This window comes from Cryptosporidium bovis (genome assembly GCF_009768925.1).
Source record: "Cryptosporidium bovis isolate 45015 chromosome Unknown contig_46, whole genome shotgun sequence".
Taxonomy (NCBI): Eukaryota; Apicomplexa; class Conoidasida; order Eucoccidiorida; family Cryptosporidiidae; genus Cryptosporidium; species Cryptosporidium bovis.
This window is the reverse complement of record NW_027125000.1, coordinates 1-18552: the sequence shown is the minus strand read 5'-3', so window position 1 is coordinate 18552 and position 18552 is coordinate 1. Positions and strand designations below refer to the sequence as shown.

Below are 18552 nucleotides of genomic sequence, written 5' to 3'. Positions count from 1 at the left end.
AAAAAAAAAAAAAAGAAAAGTAAAAAACCATTTTTAAAGAAAAATATATTTAAAGGGAATTTTTCCCCCCCCCCCCCCCCCCCCCCCATATCTTGAACCAGTGGACATTTCAGGTCAACCAACCAAATAAAGTTGAATTCAACCCTTAAAATGACTGATAGCAGTAAATTTTTGGATTTCTCAGAGGCAGAAAAGCTTGATTTAGACTTAATCGGTCATGATGTAGGTTACAAACTAGAACAATTGATGGAAATTGCAGGATTTAACTGTGCCTCTTGTATATTACATTGCTTGAACAATTCTCTCTTTAAAAAAAGAACAACATCAGTTAGAGATTCAAATTTTAATAACCCAATAACAATATTTTGTGGTCCAGGAAATAATGGAGGGGATGGTTTGGTAATAGCAAGGTTCATAAAGCTTTTTGGTGGATTCCCAATTGTCATTTATCCCAAGAGAGGAAAGAAACATTTTATCTCGAATCTGCTGTCCTTGATTGAAGCATTTAATATACCTTTATATGAGAAGCTTTCAGATGCACCAAATGTTTTAAACTCAATATTATTCATTGATGCGCTATTCGGTTTTGGGTTCAATCCTAATAGAGACATAAGGCCATTCGACGAACTTTTGAGATTTATCATTGAATCATCACGCTCCAACAGCATACCTATAGTCTCGATTGATGTTCCTTCGGGATGGAACATGTTGATGCAGAAGATAGAAAATCAAGACATACTTGTTCCTGACGTCCTTATTTCAATTATTGCACCTAAAACTTGTTCCAAGCATTTTAATGGATTGCATTTTGTGTCATCTTCACTGGTTCCTATAGAAATTTCAAAAAAATATGGAATAGATTATATCAATGAGATTTTTATTGATAAAAGGGCAACACAATTCATCTTATTCACTGAGTAAATCCTGTTTCCAAATCTTCCTAAATAATAGGTTTTCACTTTCATTAGTAAATTTACACCTTCTATATAATAGGAACGTTTCTTGATAATTACCAAAATTTATATTAGAGAATAAACAGTATGACTCGCTACTTAATTTTTTTTCCTCCGTGACAATAAATTCATCCGCTCCTCCTGTAGTATTTGACAAATGTTCTTGGCCTTCCCAATTAATTATTATACCATGACCATTCTCTTCACTCCACGCCCAGAATTGATTAATGTTTCGTGCCCTCATCACTAGGTTCCAATCACATTCGTATAGTAATGGTCTTTTCATTTCCATACTTACCTCATCCTCGATCTCCATCTTTTTATACTCTCTATCAATATCGAAACTATCCTTTATTGAGTCGACCTTATCCAAACATCTCCTTGTAAGATGATTATATAACATCCTGTTTCCGAGAATAAAGCTCCACTTTTGTGATTCATCGTCAATGTTACACTTTTCAAGTACTATTAAATCATATTCGACTGTTGTTTTCTGGTTATATTTTGAGACGTCATTAGGTATTACTGTCATAGGTATTTCTTTATTATCATTGTTTCTGTACATCGAAAATGTGTTGTTAATTTGCTTATTTTTTATTGAAAGGCACAGCTTGCTTTTTACGTGCTGTATATGATGGAAATTACTGTGCAATTCTCCTTGCCTTTCAAATGCTGGCCTGAATTTATCTACAAACCATTTAAATGGTTTGCAACCTAATTTGTGCTTTATTGCAAGCCTTTCACCTATTCCATCAATATTTTGAATGTTATTTCTTCCAAAAATGTGAAAATTTTTGAAATACGTTTCGTAATATTGTTCACTTAACCATACGATAGCAGTTCTCTGGTGGTTTATATTCATATTATCTACCAACATCTTCTTATATTCAAAATCGCTATTTCTCGTATCTAAGTTTTTTCTATCGAAAATGTGTCCAACTAATGAATTCCTGACAACGTGAATCTCCCCTCCACAAAGCCATACTCTAAAACTCTGTTCAATATTCTCACCGCCCCAGAAGAGCATTGCAGGATCATATTTACCACTTTCCTCCCACCACCTTTTTGTTATCATCATTATACCACCAGAAGCAATAGGTACCTCTTTCAAACCATCATCGTACCAGTGGAATTCAAAGTTCCATTCAATCATCATCTTTGCCCCTGCAGTTCCAACATCACTCCAATCTTTATTTGAAATACTTTGGACTATTGGACAAACAACTCTCTTATAATTTTCGCGGATTGATTTTACCAATGCTTCAGACCAACCAGGTTTTGGTCTGCAATGGCCATCTAAAAAGAAAATGTTTGGTCCAAATGCTGCATCCGCACCAACTATTTTTGAACGTATTAATCCTTGGCTTTTCATAATTCTTATTACACGGACATATTTTTTATATTCTTCTGGAAGCTGGTTTTCTAGTACCTCTACAACCGATATTTTACTACAATCATCTACAACAATTATCTCACCCAAAAGTGCTTTTGGGGTAGATTCAATAGTGTAAACTATTGTTTTCGAGATAAATTCCTCTTCATTGTATACAGGGATAACTACACTTATTTGATCATTTTGACCAAACTCAGTCTGGTTATCTTCTTTTTCATTATTAATATTCTCTTTCCAAGCTTTCAAATCGTTTTTTATGGACAAGTTGTCTTTGGTTTCATTAAAATTTGATTCACCTAAATTAAAAAATGTATCAAAGTCTATCTCAATATAGTATATATTTCGGTTTTCAGTATTATTTTTAATATTGTTTCTCGAGTCCCATTTAGGAATATTTTCAACAGTTCTGTGAAACCAACTGATAAGTAACCAAACTGAAAACTCTGAAATTGACAGATTTATTGGTGGATCGAGAATATATGGAAGACTTTTATGAATTCTTTCTTCAGAGAATGGGTAATTGTTTTTCGTGATATGAGTTTTTGTTTTAAATTTAAATCTAATTAACTTCTCCAGAAGACACGTTAAAATAAGAATAAGTGAGAATATTGAAATTAATAGCCATCCATACCCTTTACTGACCCTTTTTTTTCTTCTTTTATTACTACCTTCAGGTTTATTCGTGTGCCTTTTAGTAGCTCTATTTTTGGCTTCCTTGCTATTAAATGAGAGATTTGATAGTTCAACGGAGATTTTTTTCTTTGTTGAGGGCTCATTGTGTTGATTGATAGGCTCAGCTCCTACCTTCTTTCCATTTTTGGAAAAAATAACGTCAAATATAGCGACCTCGGAAATTAATATTGCTCCGAGAAAAATACTCTTAGAAATGAATACGAGGATCAAGATAATCAATAGTAAAAAAGATATAGAAAATATACGGCTCCTTCCGAATCTCCTAATCCTAAGGAAAATTCTAAAAAGCATCTTAGTGGTTAATTTTATCCTTTGAAGCGACTCTTAGAATGTGTGCTAAAATTCTGGGTGCATACATGGTCTCATGAGGATGGTCCAAGTGTAAACTAAGGCATCAAGAATAGAAATTCGAGAAAGAACAAAAATTGCCGGAGTTAATAGAACCAAGTTCAAAAATCCTAGTCTATTTTTCGACGATAGTTATCCGGAGCACATCATACACTCCTCTCCATCTTTTAAACCAGAGGGCCTCAAAGCGCAAGCCATGACATTTTGATTGTCAACAGATTCTACAGCCTTGCGCTTCGTAGGCTGATCAGTTGACTCATGTTCTTTGCCTGCTGGTGTATCAAGCAATTGCCTATCTACAGTAAATTGAATAGGTCTCGCCGCACTTTGCGTTCTCAAGTAATATATACCCGTCTTCAGACCCTTTTTCCAACCATAAAAATGCATGGAAGACAGCTTGGCAAAATTTGCATTCTCCATGTGTATATTTAAAGATTGTGACTGGCAGATATATGGCCCCCTATCAGCGGCCATATCAATCACAGATTTTTGTTTAATCTCCCACACAGTCTTGTAAAGTTCTCTAATATCCTCCGGTATAGACTTGATATTTTGAATACTGCCGCTATTTGCGATAATATTTTGCTTCAGCCTATCATCCCACAAACCTAGCTCAAGCAAATCATTCAGCAAATGTGGGTTTACAACAAAGAATTCACCTGACAGGACCCTACGATGGTAAATATTAGATGTAAATGGCTCAAAACTTTCATTGTTTCCAAGTATCTGAGAAGTAGAAGCAGTAGGCATTGGTGCCAGGAATAGGGAATTCCTCAATCCGTATTTCGAAATCTTTGCCTTGAGATTATCCCAGTCACAGAGACCAGAACTAGGCTTGACATCCCACATATCAAATTGCAGAATTCCTTTGCTTGCTGGTGAGCCGGAATACGTTTCATAGGGGCCATCTCTCTCAGCAAGCTCACAACTAGCTTCTAACGCAGCATAATATATTGACTCAAATATTTCAATATTCAACTTTCTGGCACCTTCTGATTCATATGGTAGTCGAAGCATCATAAAACAATCTGCCAGTCCCTGTACACCAATACCAAGGGGTCTGTGCCTAAGGTTAGATGTTCTTCCCTCAGGGATGGGATAAAAACAACGGTCAATAATCTTGTTTAAGTTTCTTGTTATGACCTTCGTAACTTCTTTCAATTTATCAAAATCGAATGTTTTTTTTTCTTTATCTACGAATTTTGGAAGCCCTATTGAAGCTAGATTGCAAACAGCAACCTCATCGCTACTGGTATATTCCATTACCTCTGTACATAAATTACTCGACACAATTGTTCCCAAATTTTTTTGATTGCTTTTTTTGTTAACTGCATCCTTGTAACATATATAAGGAGTTCCCGTCTCAATCTGTGCCTGAAGTATCAAAAACCAGAGTTTCTGAGCTTTCATTGTTTTCCTACCATATCCATGTTTCTCATACTTCTCGTAAAGCTCCCTGAATTCGTCCCCCCACGCTTCTTGCAAACCCTTACACTCGTCAGGACACATCAATGTCCAATCCAGATCCTTCTCAACCCTTTCCATGAACAAATCCGGAACCCAAAGAGCAGGAAAGAGATCGCGACACCTCATTTCCTCCTTCCCGTGATTCTTCCTAATCTCTATAAACTCAACAATATCAACATGCCAAGGCTCTAGATAAACTGCGATTGCACCTTTACGTTTTCCACCACCTTGATCAATATACCTTGCAGTATCATTATAAACACGCAACATCGGAATCAAACCATTTGATCTGCCATTAGTACCACGAATATAAGAACCAGCCCCACGAATATTGCTAACCGCAACCCCGATTCCTCCTGCAGACTTACTAATATTTGCACACTTAGTAAGCGTATCGAAGATCCCAGTAATTGAGTCATCTGCAATTCTAAGAAGAAAACAAGATGACATCTGGGGTCGCGGAGTTCCAGAATTAAATAGAGTTGGCGTAGCGTGAGTAAAGTATTTTTTTGATAATAGATCATATGTCTCTAGTGTAGCATCTATATCACCATAGTGAATACCACACGAAACTCTCATTAATAAATGTTGTGGTCTTTCAACAATTTTATTATTGGTTCTTAATAAATAGGATCTTTCCAGTGTTTTAAATGCAAAATAATCGTACTCAAAGTCTCTTGAAAAATCTATTGCTGAATTTATCTTATCACTATTCTCAATTATAAAATTGTAAACTTCCCTTGATAACAGTGGGGCCAAGCAACCATGAATGTCCTTGTAGCTATATAGTTGAGATGCGACATCAGATATATCAGATGATGTATTCTTGTGTAAATTCGATATTGAAATTCTTGCAGCAAGTTTTGAAAAATCATTATGAGTAGCTGCCATATATGCGCAGGTCTGCGATGCAAGTTCATCTAATTCTGATGTTTTAATCCCACTATAAATGCCATTAATTACTGCCTGAGTAACTCTCGCAGGGTCAACTAGTGGGTGCAGGCCATATGCCAGCTTACTTATCCTACTCAAGATCTTATCAAATGAAACAGGCTCTTGCTCGCCCTTCCTGTTTATTACGTACATTCTTTCAAGAGACATTGGAAAATGGGAGAATTATTTCTTTTGTATGTATTTAATCCCTTTGATTGTGTATTAAATATAAAATTTCAATATTTTCGTAGAAGAAAAAGAAAAAAGAAAGAAAAAACCTATATTCGACCCCTGAAACCCTCAAAAAAAAGTGGGGAGGAGGCTCCTTTCCACAATAATGGTGGGGAAATTCTACTTTGAAATCTATGTGGGGTTGCCGCGGATGTGGAATTATTAATATCGTCCGATGTGAATGAAAGTTAGGCACTTGCGCAATCTTCAAAAGAATCATAAATTGTTATTTTAGCTATCATTGTAATGAAACATCCCACTTCTTTAATAGTAAAATTGTCTGGACTCTGGATCTTGTGATTAGTGTTCTTTTCATGTATAACTCTTTATTGTACATAAAATTAACGTTAGTAGAATGAATAAGTATTGCAATAAGAGAAGATCCAGAATAAAACAAATGTCTGTTATCGCAATGTCTATATATCGTTTTGAAATTAGAAGTTTAACTTACCAATAGTGAATCTCCAAAAACCGTGATTTTTGTCAAACTATCAAAAAACTTGTGTACTCTAGAGCCCATCAAAAATATGATTGTCATGTTAGTAATTAACGTTGAAACTAAGTAGCAAATAACCCCTGTAATTGTTGTGTTAATGATATGAAATGAAGTTTATTATCAAAAAATAAAACATACCTGAAAGCCCACCTATTCCGGCAATTCCAGTTAATATACCAAAAATTATCATTCCTATTAACCTGCAGTACTTCAATACCTTTAAGTTACTTTCTGTTGAAGCGTTTGAACTTTTTATTCCCTTTATTTTATCCTTCATTATTGTACAGTTTAAAATTCAAAAAAAAGCGCGACTTATTACTAGAAGAAAAATGATTACGACCATACTATTGGTGTTAGATTTCATACTAGTTATCAACGAAATAAACAAAATTATCAAATATAACTTCAGGACATAGAATTTACTTAAAGCTATACATTTTATTTTGAAATGAATGAGAAGTCATTCGAAGTATTTAATATAGAGACAATATTAAGATCAAAATGGGTCGATTATGAAAAAAATATGAATACTTCGAATGACTTTATTATCACCCCATCCGGCATACTAAGACCACTGGTTATTTTCAACGGTCTAGTTCACAGTAAAAATTTTAAATTATCATGGGAATATTTTTTTTTTAAATTCATTTCTAAAATTAAGGAGGAAATGAAAAATGGATTACTTGAGATACTTTCAACAATCAATTCCTCTGAAGAATCTTCTGGAAGTAACGAATTGCCTGTTGTTGTAGCTCTATCTGGAACAAATGTTACAGATCATTCAATATTATTTGGAATTTTGGACGAATTTTTGAGTAGTTCTAATGGAACAACTACCATTACATTAGATCACGAAGAAATAGGAATTGATGGATTGAATTTATCTAAAATAATTGATACTATTTGGAATAAAATAAAAAAGAAATACCTTGGTAGGCATAATAATATTAGTAATTCCAAAGCTAAATTGGGAATTAAATATAACATTAATAATTTCCTAAAAATAAATTCATTATTTGAAGGTGAACGAACCGATATTTCAATTCCTGATGAAAACGAAACTCTAAATACCTTCAAACAAAGGGAGAAAAGATCTGTAACAAAAAGGGATAATGTAAATATTTTAACTGAATACAATAATATTTGTTCCAGTAATTATCTAAAATCGCTAGATTTTTACGATAATTATAGACTGTTCAATAAACAATCTCGAAGTGATTTGTTTGATCCATTAACCAATCCCATATTTAATATTAAACACAAAGATTTAAGCGATGCATCAAAGGGATTCAAAATACTTGAAGATATTTATAGCAAAAGAACCAAAAGCGAACTGAAATATGGCTCTATTGTATTGTTATTACCTGGTGCAGAATGCTTCTCTCCAGGTCAACTATATCGACTATTAGAGGTTACTTGTTCACTGAGAGAGTCTTACAAGATACCTTTTGTAGTTATTTTGGGTGTATCAACTAATATTATTTATATCCAACAAATTATTGACCAAATAACTATGAAGAGGTTGAAAGTAACTACTACACGGTTATTGGATTCCAGAAAGGTGTTCTTCAAATCAATATTAGACCAGTTAATTGTTGGAATTGACAACATATTTCCAGATGTAGACTTTATTGGGAAAAAACCAGATTTTAGCGACTTATTAGACACTTCTTCAACTAACAAAAATTGCATATCAAAAGGGATCCAATTAATTCCATTCCTTCCATCAGCAACACTTAGGCAAATCAAAGACAACTTTTTCCAACAGGATTTCTGTCTTTCATCCACAATAAGAACTATCTTTTTAATTTTCCAGGACTACTTTTCAAATAATGAATTAGGTGTTTTGACTCAAAAAGTTGGTGAAATAAGTCAAAACGAAATTTCTGCCACCTCCACAGAAATTGAAACAATGGATTACAATAATTCTCAAATTATGAATATTCGTAGGAAAAGGAAAAATGTTAAAGATACATTAAAAAATGAACTTTGTGATTTCAAAGATACAGTTTTGAAAATACGCCTTGGAGTTTACTTTATAAATATTGTTTTTATTGAGTTAGACCTAAGTAATATTAATGAGAGGTATAATCAGTTAATTAATTTGCTGGAACTAATTGAGCGTCGTGAAATATCTAGTATTGACAGAAAACTCATGCTTTTTCAGGAAAGAATCAAGGGTGTTGATGATTTTGAAAAAAGAATGGAATCAATATTTATTAAAATTAACACCATAATAGGTATTTTGTTTACAAAACAGGAGTATATAGAGAGAAAAAGCATTCCATCGGAATTATTCGATTGGAGAATAGAAACATTTCGAAGAAATCTTTACACCTTGCTGACATACGACACCGAAAGTAATCCTGATACTTTAAATTATAAGAATAAGCTTATATTTAAACCACTCACTAGATTAGATCATTATAATGGGCTTCAGGATATTTATATTGATGAATCAGTTAACCCAGTTTACTTGTTTGATACATTCAAGAAGCTAATTCAATTAAATTACGAAAAAAACGCATTTGTTGATTATGTTGTGATCTATCAACTACTAGAGTCTTTTAAAGGTCAAAGTATTAGTCTTTATGATTTGTCGATTCAATTTTTTCGTGCCATATATGAGATTAAAAGTGAATCCACATACTCCGGGAAAATAAATATCGACATGTTACGAGGAAAATTTAACTTCATTAACAAGTTGTCTGGGATTTCGTTCTCTGAAAAAGAAAGGTATTTGATTGAGAGATATATATCAGTTATAAGTACTTTTCAACTAATTGGAATAATAAGCATATATAGAAGAATATTTAAGAGATCAATTTGTGTTAAAAATGAATGCAGCTCTATAAAGAACATAGATTCCTTAAATTGCCAACAAAATTCTACAAACACTTTTTCTGGTGTTTTTAGACACATTTTTGAAGATATTTATGCTCGAAAAATACATTGGGGTTTTCTTGAGGCATACATTGACAATAGAGTTTGTGCCCTGAGAGACAAGTTAGACTCTGATCAATCAAATATAGAAAAAATAGACTCAGAACGTGACGATACTATGCGAAATAAAAAATATAAAAAAATCGAAGTTACTTCAATTGACAAAATTAAAAAAAATAGGAAAGGCACTGACCTTATGAAAGGCTCGAAAAATAAAAGCCTAGAAACTATCAAGCAAAGAGCTGCAGAGATTAATATGGAGAAAATAAATAGGTTTAGAGGATTAATTAAACAAAAAACTGTCAATTCTGCAAGTGTTATTAAAGAATTAAGGAACTTGAACCGTTTCAAACTATTTTAAATTAAAAAATGGCTTTCAGCCCACACTGGTCCATAATCAAGTTCAAAATCCAGAAATTACTTGAATGAACAATTCTCAATCGTCTTCTTGTTTGTCTCTTAGTGAGTTACTTTCATTCGAATTCATTTTCCTGGAGATTCTCTTAACAATAGAAGCATTGGTGTTGTACCTTTGGATGATTGTTGGAACTACTTCTACTGTCCTTAACTTTCCAATAGAGCTTACGGGAAAACGTTTTTCCAATTGGCTATTTTGGAGTTTAATTGGGTAATTTGTCTCACTCTCTAGAAATTCTGGTAATGATGTTATAGTTGCAGGTAGCTCTAAATTTACTTTAGAATGGGTTTCTTTAATTTCTGAAGAATAGTCTATATCGTTCTTACGGTAATAAAATGTATTTATATTTGAATAAGGATATTTATTTGTTTTTACATCCCCACACAGAGAACACGAAATATTTTTTTTTTTGTCTTCTTCACATCCATTTTTCAAAATATTCTCGTTCAAAGTTGTGCATGTATTTCGTTCATTTTTTTGATTTAGTTCAGTCCTCAATAATGCATACTCGTCCTTCAGAGTCATATGTTCCTCAATCAACTTATTTAATTTGGATAGGGTTCCTTCATATTTCTTCTCAAGAATTTTGTTCTCATCGCGTAGGCGGATAATGTCTGCGGAAAGTTTGTTTTTTTGCACGAAAAAACATTCCACCTCCTTCTCAAATTTGTTCTTCTGTGAAATTGAATCGCTAAGCTCAATGTTTTTATCTTCTAGCTCCTCAACTATGTTTCTAAGTTGCTTTTTGAGACGTATATTTTCTGCTTCTACCACCTGGAAATTGTTCTTCTCTTTTTGTCTGATGTCGAACTGATGATATAAGAAATCTTCCAGTTCAGTTACCATATGCGAAATTTTCCTAATCGATAATTCATCCCTCCTTGAAAACTCCCCTATTTCACCATTTGAAACTAAAGAAACTCTTTCTAAGAGGTACTGTAGTGATATCTGTAACTCTCTGAAGTTAGAGAACATTGTTTGACCTTTCCAAGGTAAACTCTCAAAGAATTCATTGTCAAATTCCCTAATATTTGCGTTCTCAGAGTCAAGATTTGCTCTATTCTTCCCTTCAGAAACAATTTCGGGTGATTTTCTTTTCTTATCAATATTTACAAGGTTTCCCGTTTCATTACTATCAAGTAAATTGTTTGTTTCAACATCTTTTAATGTGATTATCCTAGTTAACAGGGTATTGGCAGTTTCTATTGGAGAAAATGTTGGTGTGATTAAGAATTCTTTAAGCCATTGTAAAATTGAGTTACTTATGTCTAAAATATCCAAAAAGATATCATAATTTGTTTCAGTTGGTATTTGACTCAGTACATCACTCCAGTATGTAGATGAAATGTCATTGCAAATACCTTCTGAAATGATTCCTTGGATTATTTGTCTTATTTCAAACAATGAAATTTTCGACTTCGAGGCGACTTTTGAATCACCAAGAATATATGAGTTATAAACTAAATCAGATTGTTTTATGTCATTGACTGACTTATCTATTATTTTATTCCGTAAGTATATCATCCCATTTATTATATCTTCTACCTGTTTAGATGTGTCATTCTGTATTTTGCCGTTCAACTGCAGCAACTCCTCGTAAATTCTCCAAAACTCAACAAAAGAAACATATTTTGAGTTCAACCATCTAAACTTTGATTGATTCAAAATTGATTTTACATCATTTTCTATTAATTTATCCAACAACTTCTCAACACTTTTTCTTGGCAGGTAATCAGTATTTTCGAGTTTCAAATTTTCAACCAAATTTTGAAAATATTTGACAGAATTAATAGCTACGTCTCTTAAAGAAAGCAAGTCATTAAGCATATCAATTAAAAACAATACATTATATGATTTTTAGAAAAAAAATTCACAAATTTAACAAGACCCCTCCCCACGTGCATGTTAATATTTTATTGCGGTATTATTTTACATTACTACAGTTTCATCTCAATAAGCCTAAAAATGTCCTTTAGAGAATAATTAATGCAGTCTAACTTTCAAAGTCTATAAATAGTTATATTTTTCACCTTAAACTGTAAACCACAGGTTTTAAAATATTTAATTTTAAGTATAATACAATGTATATTGGAGATAGGACAACCACCAAAGTGTTGAATAAGGTAAATGTGAATGATATAATTGAAGACTATGAAAAAATTATGGATATAAAGGATGTTAATAATAGAAAAGTATTATCACATTCCGAATCACCTTTTAATGTTGCAATTAGATTTAGACCTAGCAACATACCTGAATCAAGTAATGTGGAGAAAGCAAGTGTATGGGATCTTTCAAGTACATGCGTCTATGACAAGTTAAAGAACACCAACTATTTTTTTGATCATGTTTTTGATGAGAAATCAACTAACCAGTTGATATTTGATAAATTAGTAAAAGATGTTATTGGACTGTGTTTAGGTGGAATAAACGTAACTATTTTTGCATATGGTCAAACTTCATCAGGAAAGACTCACACAATGTTAGGTGACAACAAAGATAGCTATGATGGTATTATTCCTTTATCAATTAATGAAATTTTTTCTCTCGTAAATGACAAGGAAAATATCCATAAGATTGAAACTGAATTTAATTTCACTGTTTCTTATTTAGAAGTTTATAATGAAAAATTAATAGACCTTCTTGTACCACAATCTACAGGAAATAGTGGCGACCAAAATCTCAAAAAAATTAAAATAGTCGATGGTATCGATGGCAATATTGAACTAATAAATTTGAGTTCCAGACGTGTAACCTCATATAATGATGTACTTGAAATCATAAAAATAGGATCAAAAATTAGGCACGTTGCAGAAACCTCTATGAATGAAAGATCATCTAGAAGTCACACAATACTTAGAATCAGAATTGATTCTAGATATGTAAATTCAAACGACTTACGTGTTGGAGTACTTAACTTCGTTGATTTAGCAGGTAGTGAAAGTATTAAAAGAACTCAACTAGAGGGTGAAAGAAGGAAGGAAGGAATGAGTATTAATAGAAGTCTACTCGCAGTTTCACAAGTGATTTCACAGTTAACCGAAACTTCTAATCTAAACGAAAACAATTCAAACAATATTTATGGCCAAAAAAATATCAACATCGAAAACACTTCAAAAAACAAGTATATCAGCTATAGAGACTCAAAAATAACAAGAATATTGTCGGATTCTCTTGGTGGGAATTCAAAAACAATAATAGTATGCAATTGCTCTCCAGACAAAGTTAATTATTATGAAACTATATCAACTCTTGATTTTGCAAAAAGAGCGAAAAACATCCAAAATAAGATTAAAGTAAATATTCTTAGATCCAACGAGAGAGATTTCGAAGTTCTGAAGCTTAAAAACGAAATATCAACCTTACGAAAGCAACTCTCGACTGTTTCTCTTATTAATTGTCCCAGGAAATATGAAAATAATTTTTTGACACTTGAGTCAGAATTGTTAAATCAAAAAACAGAAAATTATACAAATTTAGATCGTCAAATTAACAACTTGGATCTAAATTGTGACCTGTGCTCAATTTACAAGGATAGATATTTAGAAATTTTAACAAAATATGCAGAGATAATTGATATTAAAGATTCGACAATTAGGAATTTAGAAGCTGATATTAATTCATTCAGACCAAGATTGTTAGAATTTGAAAAAATGAAGGAGTGCAAGAACAACTTAAGCAATGAAATAAAGTTGAAAAACGAACAGATTATAGAAAAAAATAACAAAATAGATTACTTGAATAGAGTTTTATTCAAAACAAGGCATCAAGTTGATATTCTCGAGGCACAATTAACCAGAAAAAACAACGAAATTTTATCCTTAAAGAAAAGGGAAAATGTTCTAAATACCGAAAATGATAGACTGAGTGATACAATTATAGATCTAATGTATAATACAAAAAACTTTATAAATTGGTATATTTACTCCAGCATTAAAAAATATAATTTAAGTGAGAAGTCGGAAGAAAAAGCTCAACCAGATACATGTATTGATGAGACATATTTAAATATATTGAATTATGTAGATAAATATTTCTGCACTGTTTCTAAGTCAAACCTTTATTCAAGTGAAACAGACTTTGATTTTTCAGATACCACCAATTATCAAGCTATTACCAGGGAACTACTAGAACTTAAATCTGATATAATTAAGTATGACTTCGAGAAGCAGAAGTTGGATAATGATATTATTGTTTCACAGCTGAATGGAATTGAAAGTTTGAATAGCATAATTATTCATTTATTTGAAATTTTAAGCCTAAGTAAGAGTGAGAAATTATTGAGTTCAACGGAAACACTCTCGGAACAATTAGGAAAAATACCAATCTCTGAGTCATACAAGATAAAGAAGAAACTTCGTGATATTGCAGATGAAATAGAGAAAACAAATTTGGAACTAAAAGAAAAGAGAATATTCGAAACTAGATGTAAGCAACTTGAGTTTGAACTCGACAGACTGAAAACTGACAACATTAGCTTAACCAAACAACTAGAATGCAATTGTAAGGAAAATATGGAATTAACTCTAAAAATAAACGAGCTAAAGTACGAAATAAACAGTATTAGGTCTAGCTATTTAAATAAGTCCAATATTACTTCGGAAGATTGCATTTACAGAGGATTTCAAGATTTAAACGAAAATATGCAAAACAATAATTCATTTAGCAGCGCAAGAAAAGAAAGTTGCGAAAATCTAAATTCAATTACATACAAGATAAACCCTTCTGAAATTGAGTCATTTGCTGAGAGATCTGAAGCTTCAGAAGAGTCCAATATCCATAAAGACAGAATTGAGGAAGTCATAAATAATAATGAGGTCGTCTCAAGTGAGTGCAGCTCACAGTAGGAACCGCGCTCTAGAGGGTATTATTAGGTATTTAATCAACACAAAACATTGTCGAGCAATTTATAAGAAATAAAATAATGATGCATAGGCTTGTAAAACTCACATTGATACTGGGATTTCTAGTAAAATATTCATCATCAATGCCAACTATCAAACCTGAATTCGGGGACAATTCCAAAGCCAGTATTGATATTAATACATGTCATGATAGAAAGCCCTTCCAAATTGATGCCAGAGATTTGAAGCAGGTGACAATCAACGTAAATGGCGTACACGATTCTAGTGATATACATGTGTCAATCACCACTCATATTGATACCATTATTAACTTCAATCTTGCCGGAAATCCAACAACGGGATATAAACATGAAATAGTAGTATTTCCACTTGAATCAATTGTCAAATTTGTGGAATCTCGCTACATCCCGAAAAAGCATGAAGAAGGAATTGTTGGTTTTGGAGGAGTTTACATATTTGAGTTTGTTTCGAAATCAGTTGGGAAAACAAATGCACGAATTGATTATGCCAGATTTTTTGAATCACCACCTAACCCTCTTTTGAAGGTATTTATTGAGTTTATAGTCGTTGAACATGCTTCAGGACATATTGAAGAGACTAAAAGTAAACCTAAATTACAGAGACAGTAAGAGAATATAAATTTTTAGTGCTATAATTTACGCAGAGCTTTAAGTTTTTACACCCAGTAGCACTACAATAGTTACTGGCGTTTAGTTTGGGATCTTGTAACTGGGCGATTTACAGATTTCATTGTGGAATGTTCACAGTTCTTTTGGTAAATTTCTGGTTCAAGTTTGATTTCTGTTATTTTAACTACGTTTTGTACTTCATTTACTTCTTGTTCTTTTAGTACCCCCTCGGAACTCCCGAATAAGGATTTAACAGATTCAATATTACACTTTTCACTTATATTCTCAGAATTGGAACTGATCGCTTCAATTTCTTTTAATTTGATCTCCTTAACTTCCCGGCAGTTGCCGAAGGTATTAAATGAATTAAGTGAACTTGATATAAGGTCTATCTCCTTGTCCTCTTTATGTGACGCGGTATCCCGGAATTCGAGGTTACGTCCGGTGGTTCTAATCACTTCATGCTTACACGCATTTATACTTGATAAGTTTGCATTCATATCTTTCGAATTTTCATCGCATTCAGAATTCGAAATCCCATCTTTTAGGTTCGTTCTAAGAGATTCGAGAGATTTTACTTTATCGGTTGTTCTTTTGAGGGATTTTGAGTGGAAAGGTATTTCTCCCTTAATCATACGGGCAACTCTACTTTCCACATTTCTATACGATCTAATGTTTGAGACTTGATCACCTGTACCTCTTCTTATTACCTTCCCTCCTATATCTTGTGAAATTTTAGATGATGGTGCATTCCTCCTTTGATTAACCTTTGACAAATCTGAAGTTTTTGCTGTGTTAACTCCAGTTTTATTGTGTACGTAATTCGTTCTAGATGATCCAAATCTTTCACCTAATGCTGTCTCTTTTTCCTTAATTTTTTGGTCAATAATCCCGATATACTTCATCATTCCCGTTGTATTTCCATGGGTTGGGGTATTTAACGTTGCATATGTCTGTTGAAAAAATGTTATTGAAGGAGAAATCGTACATATCATTATGCATCTCAAACAAAAAGGTGAATATGGTGGATCTGCTCCTCCACCCAAATATTCCTGCAAAAGTCTTGTAAGTTTGCTTTCTCTATAAGGAATACAACTTTGAGAGGACTGTGTTCCACCATTTCTTTTTAATGCGTTAATTACCTTGCTTAAAGACAGTAGAGACGAATTTATAAATGTACTTTCTATCATCCTCCTACCAGAATTGTTTGTTACCCTATTATTCTCGAATCCGGAAAGGTCGATTAGGTTCACGATTGTACGCGGATAGTTTGGGTTGATTTTTGGTTTAACATGGAAAGAAATACTACCACGTCTTCTACGATTTTCAATTGTATCCTCAACAGAAGAGTTCGTTTCGTCATTATTCAAATCACTGATTGGCGGAATATAATTTACCTGAATGCATGCATGGCTCCTACTACTCGCAGAGTTTATAGAAGTTTTACCAGACGTGCGTCTTCTAAGTGCTTGCAAGTAAACCCTGCAAAAATCATCCCATGTTGTAAATTCAGACTTTATAGTTCCAACAACCCTAACCCTGCCACAAATATCTGTTCGAATAGAAACTTTTGATGAACATGACTCGGTAGGATCACTAGAATTTCTTACGCCATCAATGCCGGAGAGCAAGTCTTGTATCTTCTCACAATACACCTCAAAGAATGAGAAAGAGAATTTTCCTGGAACCTCTTGATTATCGTTTATTTCTATTAACTGTTTTATTGTAAGACCCACAATACCCACATCATCTCCACCCCCACCATGCATAGTGTATGTTTTACCTGTTCCAGAGCTACCAAATGCAAATATGTTAATGCAAGTGCATTCTGATAGAAGTGGGCTAATAAAATCCTTCACCTCCTCTGAATAAATATACTCAGTCTTACTATCGGTATCGTACACTTCATCAAATTCATAGCTTTTTGGCAAAGCTCTATGGCGTGGATCTTCCAATACTATTTTTTTCTTTCCCGAGTCTTCATGAATGACTTTGACACAGCCTTGAAGTGATTCTAAGTTCCCACTTAGATCAAATGGCCTAATTCTAACAATAACACGTACATTTTCTTTATTTAAATGTATTCTACTCGAGTTTTTCAATACAATATTATTATTATATATGCCAGTGTTATCTTCATTGTTTTTCTTATTTAATCTTCCAACGGTTTTTGGTCTTGCCATTGAAAAGTTGTTATTCGGGAAGATATTTTTGTTTTTAGCACCCTGCAAGGTATTGTTTTTCGAGCTCATCATTTGTTGAAACTCCTTTTTAACGTGTTCAAATTATTTCTAGAGTAATATATCTATCGTCTAGGAATAAAAAAGTTAATGATGACGAGCTACATAAAATAAACCTAACCAATCCACAACTGGAAACGAGAAAAAAGATTCAACCCCGGTTTCTTGAGGGGAGTAAACGGCATGGGGAGGGGGGAGGTGAAATTAATACAGGTTATTTATCATTTAACCGCAAATAATCGTAAAAAAATGTGGTTGAATATTTTTACATTAAAAACTGAAATTTATTAGAAAAAAACGTCGCATAAGAAAAACATGGTATTCACATAGAATTCTAGCCGTGAGTATACTATTTAGCTTATAAATATTATGAGAAGTTCGTGAAATTAACTGCTTTATTTTTCAACTAGTAACAGCATTTGCAATCAAATGGACAGTCTGGGGTGTTACCGCCGGTACCTACAAAACGATGTTATAGATCGACTTTTACGTTTAAGAAACTTACCTATATTTAGGTCTTCAATATTGTAAATAGGTAGTCCATCATTTGTATATCTCAAAGGTTTTGCCTTGCTCAAGGGTATCTCATATTCTTTTCCTATCTTCCTCACATCCAACTTGTTTTTTCGAACAGATTTTTGCTTTTGTCGAGATCTATATGGAGCTTCTACCTTCAATTTCTTGCTTTTACTTCCAAATATTTCATTAATCTCAATTCTTGATTTACCTATGGTCTCTACCGACTTATTTAAATGATCAATATTGGTCTTTTTTTTTTTCACCATTTTTGAACAAATTTAAAAAGAAAACTACCCTTGATAGCCAAAAGATTAATCAAATAAATTTTATCCAATAAGTTAACATAGCCTATTAATACTGGAGATATTCCGTATAATATCACCAGTCATACCCCTTTTCAAAAAAAAAAAAAAAAAAAAAAATT

At 32.8% G+C, this 18552-nt stretch overlaps 9 protein-coding genes across 9 annotated transcripts; 3 read left to right on the top strand and 6 right to left on the bottom strand.

Moving 5' to 3' along the window:
* Positions 1-906: 906 nt before the first annotated feature.
* Positions 907-3330, bottom strand: FG379_002936 (glycosyl transferase; the record flags this gene model as incomplete). Its single annotated transcript, XM_067328257.1, has 1 exon — positions 907-3330. The coding sequence occupies one exon, from the start codon at positions 3328-3330 to the stop codon at positions 907-909; it is 2424 nt and encodes an 807-aa protein (XP_067185132.1).
* A 189-nt stretch (positions 3331-3519) lies between these two features.
* On the bottom strand, positions 3520-5940 carry FG379_002935 (uncharacterized protein; the record flags this gene model as incomplete). The annotated part of the gene is made up of 1 exon (XM_067328256.1): positions 3520-5940. One exon carries the CDS (start codon positions 5938-5940, stop codon positions 3520-3522), a length of 2421 nt encoding a protein of 806 aa, XP_067185131.1.
* Positions 5941-6256: 316 nt separating this feature from the next.
* FG379_002934 (ER membrane complex subunit 6) lies at positions 6257-6791 on the bottom strand (the record flags this gene model as incomplete). Its single annotated transcript, XM_067328255.1, has 3 exons — positions 6257-6340; positions 6470-6594; positions 6653-6791. The coding sequence occupies 3 exons, from the start codon at positions 6789-6791 to the stop codon at positions 6257-6259; spliced, it is 348 nt and encodes a 115-aa protein (XP_067185130.1).
* A 171-nt stretch (positions 6792-6962) lies between these two features.
* On the top strand, positions 6963-9818 carry FG379_002933 (uncharacterized protein; the record flags this gene model as incomplete). The annotated part of the gene is made up of 1 exon (XM_067328254.1): positions 6963-9818. The coding sequence occupies one exon, from the start codon at positions 6963-6965 to the stop codon at positions 9816-9818; it is 2856 nt and encodes a 951-aa protein (XP_067185129.1).
* A 75-nt stretch (positions 9819-9893) lies between these two features.
* FG379_002932 (uncharacterized protein) lies at positions 9894-11702 on the bottom strand (the record flags this gene model as incomplete). The annotated part of the gene is made up of 1 exon (XM_067328253.1): positions 9894-11702. One exon carries the CDS (start codon positions 11700-11702, stop codon positions 9894-9896), a length of 1809 nt encoding a protein of 602 aa, XP_067185128.1.
* A 254-nt stretch (positions 11703-11956) lies between these two features.
* FG379_002931 (kinesin heavy chain) lies at positions 11957-14722 on the top strand (the record flags this gene model as incomplete). Its single annotated transcript, XM_067328252.1, has 1 exon — positions 11957-14722. One exon carries the CDS (start codon positions 11957-11959, stop codon positions 14720-14722), a length of 2766 nt encoding a protein of 921 aa, XP_067185127.1.
* A 77-nt stretch (positions 14723-14799) lies between these two features.
* FG379_002930 (uncharacterized protein) lies at positions 14800-15369 on the top strand (the record flags this gene model as incomplete). Its single annotated transcript, XM_067328251.1, has 1 exon — positions 14800-15369. The coding sequence occupies one exon, from the start codon at positions 14800-14802 to the stop codon at positions 15367-15369; it is 570 nt and encodes a 189-aa protein (XP_067185126.1).
* Positions 15370-15440: 71 nt separating this feature from the next.
* On the bottom strand, positions 15441-17621 carry FG379_002929 (kinesin heavy chain; the record flags this gene model as incomplete). The annotated part of the gene is made up of 1 exon (XM_067328250.1): positions 15441-17621. One exon carries the CDS (start codon positions 17619-17621, stop codon positions 15441-15443), a length of 2181 nt encoding a protein of 726 aa, XP_067185125.1.
* A 209-nt stretch (positions 17622-17830) lies between these two features.
* On the bottom strand, positions 17831-18394 carry FG379_002928 (uncharacterized protein; the record flags this gene model as incomplete). The annotated part of the gene is made up of 2 exons (XM_067328249.1): positions 17831-17886; positions 18115-18394. 2 exons carry the CDS (start codon positions 18392-18394, stop codon positions 17831-17833), a joined length of 336 nt encoding a protein of 111 aa, XP_067185124.1.
* Positions 18395-18552: the final 158 nt, after the last annotated feature.